Source organism: Acomys minous (assembly GCF_964271855.1).
Source record: "Acomys minous genome assembly, chromosome: 18".
Lineage (NCBI taxonomy): Eukaryota > Metazoa > Chordata > Mammalia > Rodentia > Muridae > Acomys > Acomys minous.
Genome location: NC_140501.1, coordinates 60,796,866 through 60,818,686, shown reverse-complemented (window position 1 = coordinate 60,818,686; position 21,821 = coordinate 60,796,866). Strand labels below are relative to the sequence as shown.

The window sequence follows — 21,821 nt, the reverse complement described above, 5'->3', positions numbered from 1 at the left end:
ACAAATGTCTGTGTGTGCTTGTATTCAGATTCAGATTAAGTCCTTGACTGCTTCCTAAATACTGAAAATATCTTTCTTTCTTTTTTTCTGGTTCTGGTATCTTAAAATTACATTTTTAAAAATTTTATAAAATATGCTTGATCATATTTTTCTCTGCCCCAAGTCTTCCTGGATCCTATAGACCTCCATACCTCTTTCCCTCTCAACTTCTCCCAGAAAAACAAAGAAAGCAAAGCAAAGCAAAACCTCACAAGACAAAACAAAAAACTATCATTGAGTCTGTTTTGTGTTGGACAACTGCTCATGTGCACGGGGCCTGCTCTGGAGTGTAGTTTCTATACCCGGGGTCACTCCATTGCAGGAAGCTGGCTTCCCTCTCCCAGCAGGTGCCAGTGGCAGATAACTTCTTGGTCAGGGGTGGAACTTGGTGCTTGCTTCTCTGGAAAACTTTACTCTGCAAAGTACAAGCTTTTGTTTCCTCTTTGTTTCTTTCTTTCTTTCTTTCTTTCTTTCTTTCTTTCCTTCCTTCCTTCCTTCCTTCCTTCTTTTGGTATGGGAAGAATGCAGAGGTTATAGTAGTTATTAATTTCATATATATCTTATAGAATTAAATATGTTAAGCAATTTAATACTTAATTGAACATTACTTAGTTAAATGTTTTGAGTTGAGAATCTCACTGTGTTGTCTAGGCTGACCTAGAACTCTTGGGCATAAACCATGCTTTCACCTCAGTTTCTCAAGTAGCCACCATTGTAGGTGTAAAAACACTGTGCCTGGCTTAAATGTATGTCTTAATCAGTGCAGAAGAACATACAAATTGTGCATATTGGGGGTACCGCGGATACATTGTATACTCTCTATTTTATTATTTTTGTGTGTGTGACTGAGGTTAAACCCAGGGCGTCGTGCATGCTACGTAGGCACTCTACCATGAGCTTTCTCTCCAGACTGCTGTGCAATGTTTACATTAGGTTAAACACACTCATCTCAAACATGTGTTGTTTCTGTTGGTGAAGCACCAACGTCTTTCCCTTTTGCTTTTTGAAGCGTACAGCATTTTTAAAAAAACTATCTTCCTCCTACCTCTGTGACTTTTACTCATTGGTCAGCAATCTCCCTTTTCTTCCCCTTCCTCATATTTTTTTCTGATATATTTTGATAAGACAAAAAGGAAAAGCTGCCTATTGGGATGCAACCCACTTTGTTGTTCCCATAACCCCAGAGGCAACAGAGACAGTCAAGAATATGAAATCCAGGCAAGTCTGTCCAGAATGGTGGGGAAATTAAAGAGGTTTTGAGAAACAGGACTTAAGGTGAGGAAACGTGTTGTGGGCCTGGGGTGGGGGGCGGGGGTTGGATCTGAGTTGGGGGGTCTGACAACCTAAGAGAAGGTGCCCTCCCACTCTTCTTTCTGTCTAGTTGGGGATTTCTCCCAGGAGAGAACAGTTAAAAGACCTGGCTTCTTATTAATGGTCCTTTAGTCATTATATTTAATCGCCCTGGTCCTTGCAACAGCTCCCATTAAGGCTTTACTGCTGTATTATTAATGAGAAGGAGTCATTGTGGTTAAGGGAGGCTTAACTACCTGGACTGCAACAAACAGCACATATGAGAATGAATGACTGCGGCGAAGTCATTAACTCCGGAAGTGTTCAGAGCTTTGCAATTAAGTCCCTGTCACGGGTTCCCCTGCTCTGGTGTTTATATCCTAGCAGCCGGCTGTTTAAGCGACCATGGTGTTGAGTGAATGCAGTCATTTACATAGCGTGGTGGAGGCAATGCCACACATTTATATGGGAGCCATGTCTTAAGAGAGCAGGATACAAGCCCATGTATTTGTAACAAGAACTGTTATTCTGTTTCAAATATTGTAACATCTCTGATTTTGTTTTTGTTTTTTTTTTCAATAAAGAGGGCATAGATTCAAGTTGAGCACAATAGTGCCTGGTGTGGGTCACCTACTCGCACATTTTCTAATATTTTACATTAGTGTCTAGATAAGTGTGCTTAGGCATTCTCTGGGCTGTACTGTAATTTTCACTATATTATCTCATGCTTTGCTTTAAACAGGAATGGCAAAAGTTTTGAAGTTTTAATTTCAGTTTTTCCCATTGCTCAGAATTTGATGACATGAAATGAAAAGAGGTTTCCATAGCTGCTAACATTCACCAGATTTTGTTCCAAAGCATGGACTTTAGTAGACTTTTGAATTAAATCCACATTCTCCACCCAAGTCTAGTGATAAAATCCAATAGTTCAAAGATAGGTATGCCATAAACAGCTACAGTTAAATAATCTAAAAAAATTTAAAACATGGAAATACAATAAAACAAGAATTGATCACTTTATAGTGGAATACTCTATAAACTGTCTGCATTGGAAACATGTGGTGAGTTTTAAAACATCTGTGTTCTATAATTCTAAAAAGTGTACAGTTTATTTGAAGGCCCACGCTCTCCTTCTGCTCATATGTAAAAAGACAGGTTCCTACGATTTTCTCCCCTATATCTCCAACTTGCATTTGCCTACCTATTTTAATTAAACATAATTTGGAATAGAAAGACATAACTTAGAATATCCGCCGTCACCTAGAACTGAAGTGTGTGCGTAAGGAAGTGGACTGTAAATCTTGCTTGTCTGTGTAAAGCCAACAGTGTTGACAGGATCCCCATTTGCGATGTGTCCTTGGCATAGGGAAGTTTTTTTTTTCATTTTCTGCAAGAATCTTAATTTTGGTGGAAAGCTGCTCATCAGAGTGGTATAGCAGGCATGATTATGGAAGTTGGGGTGCACCGTTGGTTTTACAGACCAGCGTCGGCATAACCCCCCTCACTTAACTCAAGTTATAGAGCCCTCCGCTCTATGCCATCACTGAGGAAATCACCAGGAAAATGTTGGCTGAGGTTAGACTTCTTAAAGGTAAACAAACACCTTATTTTCTGGGTTGCCTAGAAAGTTCTGAGTACATAAACAATACTGACCAGCTAGACTTCTTAAAGGTGAACAAACACCGTATTTTCTGGGTTGCCTAGAAAGTTCTGAGTACATAAACAATGCTGACCAGCCTGTGAGGGAGAAAGCCACGCCATTTGGGCTGTGCAAATGTCAGTTCTACTCCTTAGCTTACCTTATTATCCTTAAGGAATTTTTTTATTGTTTTAAAATGTGCCAGGAGAATCTTCTGGCCATGTAGAAAATTTCCCATGCTCTCTGCTTCATTTCCTTCCCTTCCTCCTGCAAAACTAACATCATATGTGGTGGAAAAGACAAAAGGAAGCGCACGAGACCCCGGAGGAGTGCTGTACTCTCGAGTGCAGCCTGCCGCCGCTAGCTCTTTCCTCAGGTGACATCCCTAGTGGTTGGTGGCCCTTTGGGACATGGCACCCCATGTCCCACAGGTCAACAAAGCTACAGGAACCCTAAGGTCCTCAGTGAGCAGCGAGAAGCAGAAGAAGCCAGGCCCTAAGGGAGCGGTGGCTCGAGTGGGGTTTCTGGAGTGTCCTGCACCCCTGCCTTCCCCATCAGAATGACCAGAGGCTACGGGTCCACATGAGGCTGTGTCACCTCACCTCTGTCTGGGCTTACTGCACCACATGTAACTGGAAAATGACACAGCTGCGTTCCATTGCTGAGAGGTTCTGACGGTTACAAAGCATCAGGGACACCGTTGTTCACTGAAGCCTTCCTGGAGCCTGGCCCTGTTCTCTGATGGCATCTTTGTTATCACGCTGTTTTGGGCTCCGTGCTATAGACTGAGCATTTGCAATAAACGTTGGAAATTCTTGGGGCCAAATGTCTTTGGAGTATTTGTAGAGTTGTGGCCAGTTGAATATTCCTAATTAAAAAAAAAACACCTTAAATACTAAGCTTCATGAATGCTGACACCATGTCCCCAAATTCAGACACCAGGAGCATTTTGGATTTTTAGTTTAGGGATACCTGAGCTGGCTTAACCTTTTAAACATAAGGCCATTCAGACCTGGGGGAGGACATAAACGGTTGTCTGTGTCTCCCCAGTGAGTGAGGGGTGTAGTCGAGATGTGAGACAAGCCTTCTTCCAGGGTGTGAGTCAGCTCTCAGCAGCTGGTGTTCGGGTGTTCCACCTCTGGGGTAAGAAAGGCCTCTGGGGCTGCTGTGCCTGTGGACAAAGGGAGCAGGAAGTGCTCCCGAGTCCCGGTTCCCAACAAGGAGGAATTGGTCTATATATATTTTAAATAAAGACTTACTTTGCCATATTTGTCCGGCGATATCATTTCCAACAGCAGGAAAGAACCCTTAATGTCAATCCATACATCCTGTCTCCCCAGCCCATCCTCTCTACAACTGAAGTCTGAGCATCCAGTTCTATTTTTTTTTTTAAATTTCATTTCATCAATGAGAAAAAAATTGCTTAGAAAATTTCCTGAATTTGTTTTTTAGCCACGAATGAACGTTCTCGAGAGGAGATGGCTATGTAGATGGAAGTAAACCCTGAAATACTGACTGAAGGCTTGAACACGCTGTTGCTGTTTGTCTCAAGGGCTTTCATGGCGATGTGTGGGAAATAATCAGGCTCAGGCTGTCTCCTTAGCGCAGGGGCAGCTGCATTGGGCTATAAGATTTATGGGCAGGGAGAGTGGAAGATTGCTCTTTTCTGTGTGCCCGGCACCCTCGTGAGGCTGAGCCTCCTCAGGCTGTTTCAGTGGGAGCATCCCATGTGCGGGGGGGGGGGGGGGAGGGGGTGCTCTGGATGAGGCCTTTGCTTTCTGCCATCCACTTTGTCCCTATGAGGCCAGTGTGAATGGATGGATCCTTGTCTCCCACGTTCCCTTGTTTCAACTTACACACAACACACGTTTGTCTGATGACGCGACACTTTGTTGAGCACCTCACGGCAGACGGGGTGCTCAGTGGTAGAGTTCTTGCATAGTATGTACAAGGCCCAGAATTTGGGTTCCAAACACTACACAACTCAAATAAGCAAAGCAGAAACAATGCCCACAACCTTGATGATGCCCTTTGGCACCTTGGAAGAGAACTTAGGAGGAAGCCAGTAAGAGTGTTTCGAAGATGTCTTAGTCCTTTGGGTTAAGAAAGAGATGAGGGGCCAGTAAGACTGCTCCGTGCCTAAGGAGTACTTGCTACCAAGACTGACCACCAGAGTCAGTCCCCAGGCGGCCCATGGTGGAAGAGGAGAACGCAAATTGTTTTCTGACCTCTACACATGGACCATGGCATGAGCTGCCCCACCCCCCAACCCAGAAATGCAAATGAAAAAACAAAGGGAAAAAACAAAAACATGTGTTATATTGAACTGTCGGTTGATTTTTTTTTGTAAAGTTCTGTCCTTTTTGATTTTGTCCTCTTGACTTTCTGACAATGGGAGAAGGTCAAGAAAAAGGTTTTTCTGAACTTAGTGTATTAAGTCACATGCCTACTATATGAAGACAAAAGAGCATCAGTATTTTGGTGGTGTGTAAAGTGTGCTGTACGCCTTCAGGTTCTGAGTGACAGGAATGGAAGAATATTGAGTGCCCTTCCCTGTTTTTGATAGCGGTGGTCCCTCAGTAGTTGTAGGGAATAGTTCTAGGGTCCCCTCGACCCGCCCACAGATGCCCATCCTCAGGTCTCTCATGGAGAACTCCACAACATGGGGTCCCCTCGACCCGCCCACAGATGCCCATCCTCAGGTCTCTCACGTAGAACTCCACGGCATCGCATGGAAGCTACACATTCCTCCCTGCAGATCATCCTTGCGCAACTCAGAGTCCTGAAAGCAGTGAAAACACTCTAGAAACATCTATTGTAACATGTTTGGTCTCCTCATGCAACCAATACTCCAAGTAACCTCAGTCTGCCATGGGTCGGCTTTATAGCTGCAGAGCCTGAGGGCCTACTTTCTTATTCTTCCCTTGTTCAAGGGGCCAAGTACACAAGAGCAAAACGATAATTTTTTAAGAGTCACCTTTTCCTATTGGTAATGATGGAAACAAAAAAATACACCTAAAACTTAAGCCTCTAGCAGAACCATTTGTTCCTGCCCGCCTTGTGCCGCTCCTCAGCCTTGGCCTTGGCCTCCCACCTGGCCTTGAGTTCTAGATCTGGCTCTGAAGGCATCTTTGTGATGGCAGTTTTGTCGAAGGGAATGTTCACAGGATACTTGGAGGGCACGAGGTGACTGTGGTCACACACTTTCACGAAGGCTTGGCCTTTGGCCCCTTGCTGATTCTCTTCTCGCCTATGCATCCGTCGATTTGGTGAGAGGAGCAGCGAGCTGATTCCAGCTTCCAGAGCGTGGTGAGAGGGAGAGTCCGAGGGTCCTCATCAGTGTTGGTCCCCATAGCGACGGTGTCGCATCTGGATTAGTGTCTAGCCAGGGCCAGCACCACTTGCCCTGATTTCATGAACTTTCCCATTTGGACAGCAACCAGCAGGCACTCAGCAGAGAGTTTGTAAGAGCATTCTTAGTTTTTAAGCTTAAAAATAACTAACTAGGAAGGTATTGATTTTAAAGGTTCCAGCTGAGTGGTGATAAGACCGGGCTGTGTTCGTGGCTGTGGGATGTGATGGGCATGCTATTTCTGCACTGTGAGGTGCAGAAGAGACTGCACTTTTCACGGAATGCAGGGAGAGAGGAAGGGGATGGTATTTAAGACAATAAAGATTTTCTTACAGTAGAAATGTAAATGAGACTAGCTCTCCTCTTGGCATCTCTGTGCTCTGAGCTTGGCTTATGAAATAAGGGGGTATAAAAAAAAGAAGTAAGGGGTACGTCTCCAATTTAATTCAAGAACCAGGGGGCTACAGGATTTTTTTTTTTACTTTACTACATTTGGAAATATTCTCCCAGTCAAGATGGATGTCCCTTCTGACCCATGAGATGCACACCTGTACATCCAACCCCCCGTGGATTGAAAGCCTGTGACACACACGTTTCTCTCTTGTCTTTATTCCTAAACCTGGGCTCTAAACGGTTCCTGCTCACGAAGGCTTTGTGATCATGAGTGTGTATGTATATAAAATAGGTACACAAATCAAACACTTGCTAAATCACAAAGAAATTTTAAACAGAGGCTTGTATGTAAAGATGAAAGCAATTTGTATGCTAGCGAGGTGGGGGTGCTTTCTCACGCTTACACCAGGCCTAAACCTTGGCAGAGTATTTGATGTGTAGATGTAGAGTGTGTTCAGTGCTGTCCAGAGCTGACCACAACATTGACTTTATAAGCATCAATGCTGAGGACATTGCTTTGCATAAATATGTAGTGCAAAATATCAGAAGTATGTCTAGATCATTTTAGAAATTGTTGGAAAGTCTATTCTGATCTCAACCCCCAATTTTTTTTTTAATGAAACGAAGTCAGCAACTTAGGTTTTATGAAACTCAAATAAAGGAATCTTAAAATCAAACATTCTAACATAACACAATCCAAAGATGTTCTAATTTGAAAAACTTACACATTAAAGTGGAAAATATTAAAGTCTTTGTTTCTCATAATTAAATGGTTTTGCTTTTATGAGAGTAGAAAGGTTCTTATGTATGGTGAAAACATTACAATTCATGCACTTAACAGTCTCTGGTCTGAGCCAAGCTGCTTCAGGCAGTGCTGGTTGGCTCTGTGTAGCTGACAACATGAGCAGTAGAGAACGCGCACGGCCCGTTGCTCAGAACGAGTCTGCAGTGAAGTCTCGTGACGCAGTGTGGGAGCGTGCTGCCAGAAGCACCTCAGATTCATTTTGAATTTGAGTTTCAATTAGTTTTGGTTGTTGCACATTTGGGGACCTTTTATAGTTGTTGGTTCTCTTTGTGACCCCCACATTCAGTTGCGTGATCCCATATGAGACCACACCCCACAGTTGAAGAAGTTGTGTCTTCAGTGATACTGTGCAACAATTTACGCTGTATTTACTATTAGGTACCCTTAGTTACCTAGAGATAGTTTAAAGTCTTCAGGAGGATGCATAGGTTCTATGCAAGCATGCTGCTTTTATGTAAGGGGACTGGAACACCCACAGATTTTGTGGGGTGTCTTGAAGCCGATCCTTTGAGTATACCAAGGTGCGATGGATATCTTAAAATGTGCACTGAGAAAGGTCCGCTTTGGACTTCTCCCAGGGATTGCTTGTCTGGTATTCAAGACAGGGTTTCTCTGTGTGGCCCTGGATGTCCAGGAACTTACTCAGTAGACCAAGCTGGACTCGAACTCAGAGATCCTTTTGCCTATGCCTACCGAGTGCTAGGATCAAGGGTGTGCACCAGCATTGCCCTGTTCTCCAAGGGATTTAAGAAAATAGCTATTTTGTAAGTGTTGAGATCAGACTTTTAAAGCGTAGGGGCTGACGTAACCCACAGGTTGAAGCCGTGCCTCAGGTAAGCGCGTGCACACTGAAGCTAGCGTGTAACCCATGTGACAGGGCACTCCAAGACTTCACTCGCTGTTAACACCGCCCGTGTCACTGAGGATGGCAAGCACTCTATAGAAATCTCCTAATGATGAGGAGCTTCTTAGCGCCTCTGCTTGGGCAAATCCCTCCCAAGGAAGTCACCACCCAGATGCTGTGGTGAAAGTAATAATGGCCCAGTGGCCCAGTTGTCCTTTGAACATAGTGACTGGCACGTGTTAGCGGATTGTTTTTGTATAAAATTTTTATATTCATGAAGGTGTGACTTGCTCTTGACTTCATCCTTAACATTTCTGCTTTGAATAGCTAGATCACAGAAAAACTAATGAATATTGTCTAAAAAAAAGTTCAGTATTTTGATTTTCTCCCATTCCCCAAATTGCTTAGAATCTTTTGTGCTTTAGCCATCTTGAATAGGAAATTAAAATGCCATTAACTTGATGGAGTTAAAACAGCCTTTTTTTTTTCCAAAACGAATTGAAGCAGTTAAAAAAATTTTTTTTTCATTTTGGGTGGTGGACAAGTACATACAATTTATTTGACAGTGAAAACTTAAAATCTAGTGTGAAGCCTCATAGCTTCTGTTCTGACAGTCGGTGTAGCTGCATAGAAGACCACTGAATCTTGCCCTTTTTGATTATTGTTAATTTCCATATGTAACTTTTTTACTTGCAAATTTTTAAAATAATAAAGTTTAAAATAAAATATGATTTTCTTATTAGGCTTATATGGTTCAAACATCCTTGATTTGGAAGTGTGAACTCTGAAATGTCCCCACATTTAAACCCCTCCCTTTTTTTTTTTAGCACTAACATGATGTCACAAGTGGAAAATTCCATATTATGAGAATTTTAATGGAAACATATGATGCAAGGTTGCCTTCGGGCTATGTGTAGAAGGTATATTTGAAACATAAGTGGATTTTGTGCTTAGATATGGGTCCCATATCCTAGGTATCTCATTATGCATATGCAAATATCCCAAAACTTTTTGAAAAAAAAAAGTGGTTTAAAACTATTCTGACCTAAAGAGTTTTGAATAACAGGGTCTCCAGCTCATGTGTTACAATGAGGAATATTGCTTTTTAATAAGGAGCTCCGTTCTGCAGTGTATTTATTTCCTTTCTTCTTTTTTTTTGACAGGAAAAGCTAACACAAGAGTGTGTATTCAGAGAACAGTTTGAAGAGAACTGGTACAACACCTACTCTTCCAACCTGTATAAGCACGTGGACACCGGAAGGAGATACTATGTTGCATTAAATAAGGACGGGACGCCAAGAGAGGGGACCAGGACTAAACGGCACCAGAAATTTACGCATTTTTTACCTAGACCCGTGGACCCTGACAAAGTACCTGAACTATATAAGGATATTCTAAGCCAAAGTTGACAAAGACAGTGTCTTCACTTGAGCCCTTAAAACATAACCACTATAAATGCTTTCCTGCGGTGGGTTCTTATTGATTAGCAGAGCCGTCACCTCAGCTCCACAGTTGCCAAACTTTGTCTCGCATGCGTATGATGATGGAAGCTTGGATGAGGACTTGCTGATTTGCTCTGCGCTTACCGGAGGCGGCTGGTCCTCCTGGAGGGCTGGCTGCCTGGGGCCACTTGCTTGGGTTATTGTGAAAGCAGGGGAGAGAGAGGCTGCGCGAGAGGGTGCGAGTGCATGAGTGGGGTGAGGCGAGGGGGGACAGCAGCGCGCCAAGAGGACAACGGCCTGATGCATGCTGGGAAATAGACACGCTTTTACGTTTTTTGATCAGTTGAACTTCATCCTATATCAGCACAGCTGCCATACTTCAACTCATCAGGATTTTTTTGGCTGGTGGCCTGCTCAAGGGAACACTGCCTCTCCACAGGCGTGGAGGGTGCAGTCTTACTTAAAAGACTATCAGTTCATTCTCGCTGGTGTCACAGCCCAGTGAACCGTAAGCAAAGACCTCTTAGTTTAAAAGAAAAAAAAATAAAAGAAAGAAAAAAGGAAAGAAAAAGAAAAAAGAAAAAAAAAACAAGAAAAAAAAAAAGAAAAAAGAGAAAAAAGGTTAAATTTATTTATAGAAATTCCAAAGGCAACATTTTATTTATTTTATATATTTATTTATTATATAGAGTTTATTTTTAATGAAATATGTACAGGCCAGATAGGCATTTTGGAAGCTTTAGGCTCTGTAGGCATTAAATGGCAAAGTCTGCTATGAACCTGTGGTAACTTCATGCAAGTAGGTATATGAGAAAATTCTAATGGCCCTAAATGTACTAAAGGCGACAATCTATTTTGTGCCCATATTATTGTAAACTTCTGCACATGGCTCACGACACTGAGTATTCACTCTTCAGACTGCTTGTTTCATAGCTTACCCCAGAGGATTAAAGATAAACTGGGTCTCAACCCTCCATCTCGTGTCTGTAATTTTCCTCTCTCGTAACTCAGTCTCAGCGTAACTGGCCGGTTGGAACACATGAGGGTTGGTGTATGTCTTACTTGTTTTAATCTATTGCAGAGTGTACCAAAGCTAAGCAATGACTATGCTTTTTAATTCAGCCCGTTTCCATAACAACAGGACTAACATCAAACATGACACTGATTTAAAATTCCCATGGGAGAGGAAAAAAAGTTTACGTAGCACCATCTTCTTCTTTCTTTCTTTTCCTTCTCTTTCTTCTTCTTCTTCTTCTTCTTCTTCTTCTTCTTCTTCTTCTTCTTCTTCCTCTCCTCCTTCTCTTCTTTTGCTTTTTTTTTTTTTGAGGCAAAAATCAACTGAACAAGATCATTCTTGTAAACTTTTTATTTGTGTCTTGGCTATCAAATATGGAATTATACGAGGACCCTAGGGCTCATTATAACACCTTTTATGGAGATTGCATTTGGTGTGAACTGTCATAATTATGTGGGGATAGTACCCTTCGAGTAAAACTTGCAACACGAAACCAATAAATGTTTATCAGTAATGCCATTAGAGGGGTACTGTACTCATTGCCTGTGCTTTCTTCTCTGAGTCGGTCTTTAAGAGTGCTAGAAGAACAGGTTACTGTCTAGAACACTGTTTACAAAAATATTTTATAACATTAGATGCTGAAAAGCTCAAGAATACATATTTATTTGATAGCAGAAATTCTCCCAGTGGGCAAGGGAGGCCATTTATTTCTCACTATATACTAAGGTGAAAAGAGCCAAATTCTTGAAGCAATATTCAAGAAACATTCTTGCTTTCTAGCCCGTTATCATCGGGAAATTGAAAGTGATAGTTAAAAAAAAAAGTGTTTGAATTTGTGTGGCTAATTTTAAGACGCAATATTCTGGCCTTGCTTTGCTCGAATGCACATTGTCCATGGGAAATGAAAGCATGTCACTGGCAAGCTAACGCTGCTGTGAGCTAGAAGTGCCTCCTGATTTCCTGTCGTGAGCAAATACACGGAGCCCTCTATGGTCCAAGCTGGAGCGCATAGTGATGTGCCCTGCAGGTTAGCATTAGGGAAGAGCTGAAAGCTTGCATTTGGAATTGAAAGATGTCTTCGAGAGAGGGAGTAGATGCTCTGTGAAAAAGTGAAAAAGACACCCCCACCTCACCCCCCATTTCACTTTCTAAACAGGAGCTGCGTTGAATTCTGAGCAGGGTTCTTACTTGTTGTTTAACAGTTCGCTGCTAAGATGTTTGCATACTCAGACTTCCGTTTTTCCAAAAGCATTTATTTTATTTTATTTTTCCAGAAAAATATTCAACATTCGACCACAGGAAAGAATTAGGTTCCTAGAATGTCATAACTGTAATATCTGAAGAAGAAATCAAATTTAAAAGACAGCCAATAACAATCACATAGGACCAGGGGTTCCAGCAAGTCAGCCCAGAAGAGTGAAGAATTGTGCGAAAGCTGAAAGTTTTCATACATTCTCAGAAAATGCTACTTTAATATCTATTTTTGGACTTTGTTTTGGTACCTTTTTTTTTTTTGAAAAACAAAATGTTGTCTGCTTTTGGTAACCAACACAATAAACTGTAATGGTCTGTAAATAAATAAATATCGATGTATGCAATTTATGTAAATAGGAATTCTGGGAGAGAAGATGGCTCAGGGTTTTTGGGCATCACCCTGGGAAGTAGGTGGATCATTCCCAGCTCTTGGGTTTGCATCCCGTTCAGTTCCTGTTATAAGAGGTGCAAAGCCTGTTGGATGGCAGCCCCAGGCCACTGTGGGCTGGGCCGTTCCAGCTCACAAACAGATGCTCAGATGGCCAAACCACTTTCCCGGTGGTGCCAACACTGGCATCACAGTCAAAGACTTAGCCAGGGTGGACTGAACCACCTTCCCATCTGTCATGCAAATGTCCCCGAGCAGTGTTGAAGGACATGCCAGGTCAGCGTTGGAACCTGCCCTTCTAGGGCCTGTTTTATAGAGAAAAGAGTGGGTTCAGTGGGTGGTGGTTTCACTATTTCATCTCATTAACACTACAGTGTTGTGTTATTTACTTGATAATCTGTAATTGTATGTAAATCCATACAGGATTATGTACTTTGTGTGAATACATAATTACAGTCTTTGGAAAACTGGTAGTTTTTACTTGATGTCCATTTCGGAGGTGCTTCAGATTCATTGCCTCTGTGAGCCAGCGAGATTTAAAAAACAGTCTCTCTGCCTTCATAGCTTGCCTGAGTAGTGAAAATGATCTGAAAGGTTGAGGGAGTGTGGAGATGGGGGAGGAACAAACACATTCACCCCCCCCCCCACCTCCAGTGAGCATTTGATGAAACAGCCAGGAATCTTCTGGGATGAAGATTTATGAACTTGAATTGAGCACAGACAGCATGTTTGCGCCTTTTTTTTTTTTTGTGGACGGATGAATGGACAATGGTGATTGTCCCAGGTCAGATTCTGTTTGCTGCATCACTTGACCTTGAAATGTGCCAGATTTAGATGCACAGTCTGTGGTCACGTGCACGAAAGAGCAATGAAGTGGTGGTGGGGGGCGAACTGCCAGCTGAATTCAAAGGAAGTGTTGAGCCACCAAGGCCCCCTCCCGTGTGTGTGTGTGTGTGTGTGTGTGTGTGTGTGTGTGTGTGTGTGTGTGCCTGTGTGGTCTGTCTATACATCTGCAGAAGCTGATATTTTGCTCCTGAAAGTGGAACGGGGAAGGATTAAGAATTGCAATCATGCACCGTATCTTCTTTCTTCAAGACACAGGTCCAGGTCCAGGAATCCAGGCTTGTAGAACGGATGAAGTTTGGTTAGCAATGTCTGAACAGAATCTCAAAACCTAGTTTTGCATCCTCCACCTGAAACAACAAACAAACAACAAACAAACCAAAAGCAACAAGCCTTCTAGTATGCTTCTGTGCTTGCTCTTAGGTCTTTAGAAAACTGTTTGACGACGCAACCGAATCCCATTAGAAAACAAAAAGATTCGGCCGTATTTTTCTTTGGGAAGAAAGTGGCAATACGTCCCCTAACAACTTATCATCCGTTGTCATGGCTGTCAGGTCTTGAGACAGCTGTGCCCCTCTCTCAGGTCACACAAGTGCTGGTGAGGCGTCTCTGCTATTTTGGCTACTAGTAAGGGCATTCTAAGAGTTCCCTTTGTTCTCCAGCTATGTCCCAGATTGTATTGTGAAAAGAATTATTAAAATTTAATTTAGATTAGGAATACTTACAGGCTTAGTGAATATCTGAAAAGCCAGTGGTAAATTGGGGTTGTAGTTGCCCTTTGGCCCCTGTGCTCCCCTGAAACCCTTCAAAATACGCTTGTGGCTATGGCTGGTTCCTATTGCGGTGTGTGGACTCAGGCAGGTCAATTGGCCGCCGGAAGCTGAGGAGTTAAAATAGTGGGTTGTGTAAGGAGAGTATCTAGAACTCCAGGGCCGGTTTCCTCCTCACACAGGAAAGGCCAAGCTCTATTGGTAGTGCTCCTGGCTTAGCTTGGAGAGACCTATTTTTTTTTTTAAACATTTATGCAGGCTTTTTCATAACCATTTTTTTCTGGGATGCTGCAAAGCATTCTGTAGGCTCCACCTCGCCACTGCCTCTGGCTTCTAGCCCAGACATATGCACAGGGCTGAAGTGACAGCTTTGTGTGATTTCTGCTGCGTACTACTAGGGGCTTTTCCTAGTCTGGGAGGCTAGCAGCACAGCTCTTCCAGAAGCAAGCGTTCCTGTGCTCTACAGCTGACAAACTCTTTCTCCCTCCATTTTTCCCTTCACTCCCATCTCTCCATCCTGTGGTGTGGGCACCAATGTTATAGAGAAAGATACTGATGGCATCTGCAGCGATTGCTTAGGAAGACACCATGGTGTAACGTTTGTTCTGAATCCTGGGGTAAAGAAGACTCAGACTAAAGGCCCCTGGGACGGGCAGGTCAAAGGTGAAATGCAAGGGCTGAGGAGGGGTCACAGAGAAGGTACTGTATGTTCACTCGGGTCATGTTTCAAAGCTACCTCGTCTGTTGGGAATATGGGCCGGTTGCACCTTTTTCTGTGGTGTCCTGGGGATGGCATCTGGGTACCCCTGCCCCCGGGATGTCCCTGTGGGCCTTATTCTTGGGGTTAATTTGTTACTCCCGGTTTTCATCCAGATGAAGATAGCTTCTCCAACTGTACTGAATCTGCTTGTCTATAATTTCCTGCTAAATTTACTTAATACCACAGGAAGAATTTGTAATCTAGCAGCAGACACTTAGGACAAAAGAGGTGAGAACATAACGCAGTCTCTCAGCTACGTGGTTCATTCCTCAAGTACATTTGCACTGAGTAACAGCTGCATGACATAATGCAGTGCCGGGGATCAAATAGTGAGAACAATCCGGAGTCATGGCTGGGTTCTACCTGTGATTCCACTGCCCCTACGGCTGAAGCAGGAGGATTTCTGCAAATTAGACGCTAGCCTGGGCTACCCAGTGAGTTCTAGGAAAGTCTTAGCTATGTCTTGAGACCTTATCTCAACCCCCAAACTAAAACCAAAACACACAAAATACCGATTTAAAACAAAAGAAAACAAGACAATAAACAGATACAAAGCTAAAAAAACAAAAAACAAAAAACAAAAAACAAACCAAAAAACAAAAAACAAAAACCTTAAGGGCCAGTGAGATGGCTCAGTGGGTAAAGCCACCTGCCATCAAGCGACACCCTGAATTTGATCCCTGGGACCCACATGATGGATTGAGAGAACCTACTTCCACCAGTGTGTGGTGGTTATCTGACCTGCACAGGTATGCTGTGGCCGTGCATGATCTCTCTCTCTCTCTCTCTCTCTCTCTCTCTCTCTCTCTCTCTCTCTCTCTCTCTCTCTCTCACACACACACACACACGAATGTAATTAAAACCCCAAGAGCTAAAGACCTGGCGAGTGGATAAGAGCACCTGCTTCTGTTCCAGACGACCTAAGTTAGGTTCTTGGACCCTTGTTGCGTGGTTCACAACCATCTGTAACTATGGCTCCAAGACATATGACATGTCTTTGGCCTCAGCAACTACAGACATGTGGTGTGTGTGTGCGTGTGTAAGAGAGAGAGAGAGAGAGAGAGAGAGAGAGAGAGAGAGAGAGAGAGAGAGAGAGAGAGAGAGAGATGGAGATCCAGACAGAGAGAAAGACAGAGAGAGAAAGAGACATGCATATAAAAATAAAAGTCAGCGTCATCCCCTCCGGACAGTAAGAGCCAGGCACAGCATTCTGAGTAGACGCACACATGCTCAGTTGGATTCTGTTTCAAGATCAGATGCATGGTGCCTGCTTAGGGCATTGTTAGACTGGGATGCCCGAATCATGAGGCAAGTATGATGACATCAGTAATTTTCCAAAGCTCACTCTCCTTCAGCGATGTACTTAATTTACATTGACGAATGGGCCACTCAGGAGCGGTCCCATGCAAGCCTGGCTGCTTTAATCAAGACATTTGAAGAGGTTGTCCTCAAGTGAAATGATCTAGACTGTTGGGTAGATGATTTGTTTTCTTAGAGATGAGTTCCTTAAGAAATCATGGGCTGGAGAGATGGCTCAGCCATTAAAGGCTAGGCTCACAACCCAAAATACAAGAAACCAGCAGACCACATTCTTCTCTCTTCCGTCCTTGGGAGACCCAAAGAGAAAAGGCAATGGAATTCCAAAATAAACTAATTTTTCTTTTTTTCTCTTTTTTTTCCCCTTCCTTTCTTTTTCCAGACAGGGTTTCTCTGTATAGCCTTGACTGTCCTGGACTCATTTTGTAGACCAGACTGGCATTGAATTCAGAGACCTGCCTGCCATTGCCTTCTTGAGTGCTGGGATTATAGGTGTGAGCCACTGCACCCAGACCAGAAATTTCCTAAGTGTAGATTTGTGATGCTCTCTGAGGATGAGTCCCACAACTCATTGAACTGAAATGACAAAGCTTGACTAGGCCCCATCTCACCAGAACACAAACGGGTAGACACATAATGCTAATACCAGAGACATAAAAATCGCACACCCTCTCATTTTGTCTGACTTTACCAGAACAAGTAGTCTGTACTCAGTTGGTCTCTTGTTTTACTTTTCTTCTATAGTTAAAGGCGTACCACGGATTCCCATGCTCTTGGGGGCTCTCTTCCCTGCATCCCACTTTGGAAGGACAGCCACATTGAGGTGGTCTGTTACAGAGCAAGCAGAACCAGCACGGTGTGAGAGATGGCTTCTGCGATTCCCTCCAGGAGAGGTTTTTGATCTTCAGTTTGGCTGAGGAACCGAGAGTTAACTGAATTAGAGCGATGGTCAAGGAAGGGCGTATTGGCAAGAGAAGAAACTCTGGTGTCTTTCATGACGGAGCTTGGCCGGGTGGGTCTGATGTGTGTGGTAATACTGACGAGAGCACGCAGCACGCCAGCATCTGAAGCGCCATCCAAAGACGGATGAGGGCTACGGTGACCCTTTGGTTAAGTGGGGACACCATTAGAAGCCAGACCACTGCTGCTGATTTGCTTCACATCTTGTGTAATGTGCCTAAATAGTCCCTTCCTGTTTCCTTTTCTTGATGTATTCCCCACACAAGCAGGCTCAGTTCTACTGTTCTTATCTCAGCATCTTTTTCTTATTGGAGATGAAAAGTGCTTATTCTCACCATGGTAGATTTATACTTGCAATGCTACCGGCTGAAGTACATGATCAAATGTGCCTGTATGACAGTCTAATCCCGTCTGTTCCATATCTAGAATCCCCAAGAGATTTCAGGGTTTGACTCTACTCTATATTTTATGTGGTTCTAAATGTGTTTCAAGTGGGTCACTGCCTTGACATGACTAACATGAATTTCATTTTTGGCTTGTGTCCTAAGGAGCTAGCTTCAACAGACCACATGTATATAATTATAATAACATTAAATATATAATTATAATAACATTATATATGCATATATAATTATAATAACATTATATATATTCAAGCATAAGAATTTCAGCTTATACGATAATTAAAAAATAAAATATGGGGTGACGAGATGGCTCAGTGGGTAAGGGTGCTTGCTCTGTGAGCCTGGTGGCCTGAGTTCCATCACTGGAACCCACGTGTCTTAGTTAACTTCTCTATTGCTGTGATAAAACACCACGACCAAGGTGACTAACAAAAGAAAGCATTTAATTGGGTGGCTAGAGTCCATAATGGCAGAGCAAAGGCTCTGGCAGTAAAACAGCTGAGAGCTCACATCTTGATCTGCAAGTAGGAGGCAGAGAGAGCACACCGAGAATAGCAGAAGTCTTTCGAAACCAAAAATCTCATCTCAGGTGACACCCTTCCTCCAACAAGACCACACCCCCTAATCCTTCCCAAACAGTTCCACCAGCTGGGGATGAAGCTTCCAAGCCATGAGCCTGTGGGGTCAATTCTCACTCATATCATCCCACCATGTAAAGTTGGAAGGAGAGAACCAACTACACAAAGCTTTCCTCTGACCTTCATGTATATACAGCGGCACACCCGCTCCCTTCATTTCTCTCTCCCTTGTGTCTCTTAAACATATTAATAATAATAATAAATAAATTACAAAGAGCATTTTATTGAAGCCTGGATAATAAAAAGAATTTCTCTTGTTATAGATCGCATTTGACACATTACATGAAAATTCATTAATAACTGAGTCTTACTTTTTAGATCATTATCCAACATGTATATTATAATCCAATGTATGGCTTATATTCAAATAAAAATTGAGTAAAGAGAATTCTTTGTTAAAATTTATTATTTTGATTAGCAAGAAACACACATATACTCTCACACAGTCACACACACTCACACACACACACTTTACACTCCAGGATTATAAAAGTAGAAAAAGTTATCAAGTTTATTTTCAATGCAGTGTAAATACACACTCATGCACTTGGCTTGTGCCAACATCCCGTGGAAATGTCATGAGTGGACCATCATGAGTTCTCTGTATCTCTTTTATGCAAAATACAACTTCTCTCCTGGCCAGAGGCCTGGCCTGGAATAAGGTTTAAAGTCTAGCAATGCCAATAAAACAACTATTCTGCATGATGGTCTGGGCCATCTGGGAATCTTCTTTGCATTGCTGGTCAGCTGAGTGTATGCTGCTGTCCATCCCCAGAGGGTTACTGCTTGGTTTGACTTTGAGCTATAATATTTCTCTGAAAAAGGAAACATACATGAAGCCAACATGATGCGTTTTACCTCTTTGGTATTTGTAATCATTAGCTCTGTATTTTTAGTGCAGAACAGCAGTTAAGGTTCAGAATTCCTGTGTGACTGTTTTTATCCCAGAAACTTGTGACAGCTTGTCACGAGGCTGTCTTGTTCGGGAACCACACCCGAGAGTGGCTCTAAACATACTCAAAGAACTATATTAGGGAACCTGTGACAAATGTCTGGTGATTTATAAATATGTTTGATTAGTTACTACTCTCTAGAATGGGACTGTGCACTGACTGGTGTGTGGACATCAGAAACGTGTCTGGGGATGGAGACAGAGCCGCCGCTGTCCAGGAATAGTTGCTGTTCCTAGCAGACAGGCCTAACCCTTCAAAGGCCGCAGAGCACTGCGTGCAGGGAAGGTCACGCCTCAGTCGTGGGGGTCAGCAGCTCTAGACGAGGCCCTGCTGCAGTCTCACCTAAGGTATTTTTGAAAGCAACACTAAAAAGGATCAACCTATTTTGAAGTCACTTACATTCATCTTCAAACAAAGCTCAATAATATTTATAGAAATAAAAAACACACAACATCAGGAGGTGTACACAAAGCACACAGTCTGGTATCCAGGAAGAAGTCGCTGGCCATTCAAAGAGATAAGAGAATACAAAACACAAACCACGAGGAAGAGGAGACACAGACGTCAGACATAAATGCAGCCTGACTCACGACTACGGAGACATTAAAATAAGCAGAAAAAAAAAAGCACAAATCAGGTAAAACTGTATCTCACATTTCCAAAACCAGAGACACAAAAAGTGCAGGAAAAGAAGCAAATTAGTTTTCCAGAGATTAAAACCACTGTGTGTGTGTGTGTGTGTGTGTGTGTGTGTGTGTGTGTGTGTGACACTGGAAGCGATTACTATCAATTTAGATATAGCATAAGAATGCACAATGTTCTCAAAATTCTAACAGTGGACTATGTAAAATGAAAGACATAGTAAAAAGGAATTTCTATAGAACTGAATAGAACTCAACAAGTGATAGCAACTTCAAGTCGCTTAATGCATACATCATTTGAGCCCCTAGAAAAGGAAAGTTGAAAGAGAGGGAGGGAGAGACTGTGCGGCATGTGTGCATGTGTACGTACACACACACACACACACACACACACACATGCACACACACACACATGCACACGCACACGCACACACATGCACACGTACACACACACACACACATGCACACTCACCCACACACAGACTGACTAGGTGAGAACATACTGTCTGAAATATTTGTAGACAGAGAGGCACCTGGGAGGCTGTGGCAGGAAGTTCACATACAAGACCGGGCTAGACCGCATGGAAAAAATCTTGTTTCAAAATAAAGATTGAAATCTGAAATTTGATAACAACTGTAAACATACTAAATTGCCCAATGAACCTCAAGTCTATGGAACATGAAAAAAATTACAACAAAGTATACAATAATTAAAAGGCTGGCAACCAACTAAGAGAAAAAAAAAAGAAAAGGAGCCAGCCAGTGTCAGAATGACAGCAGACGCTTACCTGGAGCAAAGCAGGGAGGAAGGTGGAGGTGGGACCAAGAATTAGAATTATACATCCAGCAAAGCTGTATTAACAAACAAACAAACAAACAAATGTGAAGAATATTTTTAACCTTCAGAATCTGGATTTATCATCATTTGACTTAACTTTCCAAGAAATGTTAATGTTGTAATCAGCAATATTACAAATATTAAAAACCTTAAAATCCCTCAAGCATAAGGAAAAAAACCCCCGATCTATTGAAAATATTGAAAGGCATGAAGAATATTAGCTACAAGGGCAAGTAGGATTTTAAAAAGATTTTTTTTTAGATAATTCTTTTAATTGATAATTGGATATTTAAACAGAAATAATAAGAATGAAATGTGTGACTAATTGTATATTCAAAACTAAGATGTACAGCCACAGCAGCACAGAACAAGGAGGGGAGATCCAGACACACACACATTATTGTAAGGGTCCCACGGGGCAGGTTGGGGTGGCTTAGCGTAACAAGTTAGAGGCGTGTGCTGTCACCCTGAATCCATGGCTAAGACAGCAAAGCAGAGTCATAATATGACCATATACTTACTTCTATCCATACAAGTAATCACTTCAAATATTAGTGGTGGAGAACGTCAGGTTGGATCTACAAACACAATTTTTAGCCACATGCTGGCTTCAGGAAATGACACTTAACATAAATCCACGGATAGTTTCAGACTGGTGAGGAACATGTTAACGCCCCCAAAAGAGAGCAGCTGTGGCTGGATTAACACAAGATGCAGCTGATTCCACAGTGAGAAATATTATCAGCGATAAAAAAGGTGATTTTGTAATGATAAACGATAAACGGTTTCGTTCAGCATATTTGACAATTTAAAGTGTGTGCCTAATAAACAGAGCTTTTGTGCATGTGAGTTGGACATGACGAAACCACGAGAACAATCCGGTAAACTTTAAGATTCTGTAACCTTTCAGTAATTACTAGAACAAGTGGAATAACAAGTCACTAACGCTTGCACAGCACTGTCGGAGACATCGCCCACCTAACATTCCCAGAGCATCCCACCAAGCGAAGGCCAAACATTGGCCAATGTATTGTGAGCCATAACATGCCTCGCAATAAGCTGAAAGAGAGTCAGGTCTTGACAACAGAATTCAATGATCTGAAAGGTAGATGGTTAATTACCAGATAGTGATTAGGAAAACCAGAAAGAAAACACATATTACAAACACGAAGCCAGAGGCGACAAGTTGATGTAACATATAGGAATAGGGGTAGTAAAGGCAGTTGATGCCAATGC

General features: G+C 42.5%; 1 protein-coding gene and 1 long non-coding RNA gene across 8 annotated transcripts in view; one reads left to right on the top strand and one right to left on the bottom strand.

The window, feature by feature from the left end:
* The window catches only part of FGF9 (fibroblast growth factor 9), a 39,835-nt gene extending 29,057 nt beyond the window's left edge, over positions 1–10,778 (top strand). For all 7 annotated transcript variants that reach the window (XM_084767586.1, XM_084767585.1, XM_084767589.1 and 4 more), the window contains exon 3: positions 9,526–10,778. In XM_084767586.1, coding sequence (XP_084623712.1) covers positions 9,526–9,771 — 246 coding nt within the window. In that variant the 3' untranslated portion in view covers positions 9,772–10,778. The remainder of the gene's footprint in view (positions 1–9,525) is intronic.
* Positions 10,128–12,925, bottom strand: LOC311589271. The gene is made up of 2 exons (XR_014776477.1): positions 11,707–12,925; positions 10,128–11,660 (listed from the first exon to the last, which is right to left on the bottom strand). It is a non-coding gene; the product is annotated as an uncharacterized lncRNA (long non-coding RNA).
* Between the last annotated feature and the right edge of the window lie 8,896 nt (positions 12,926–21,821).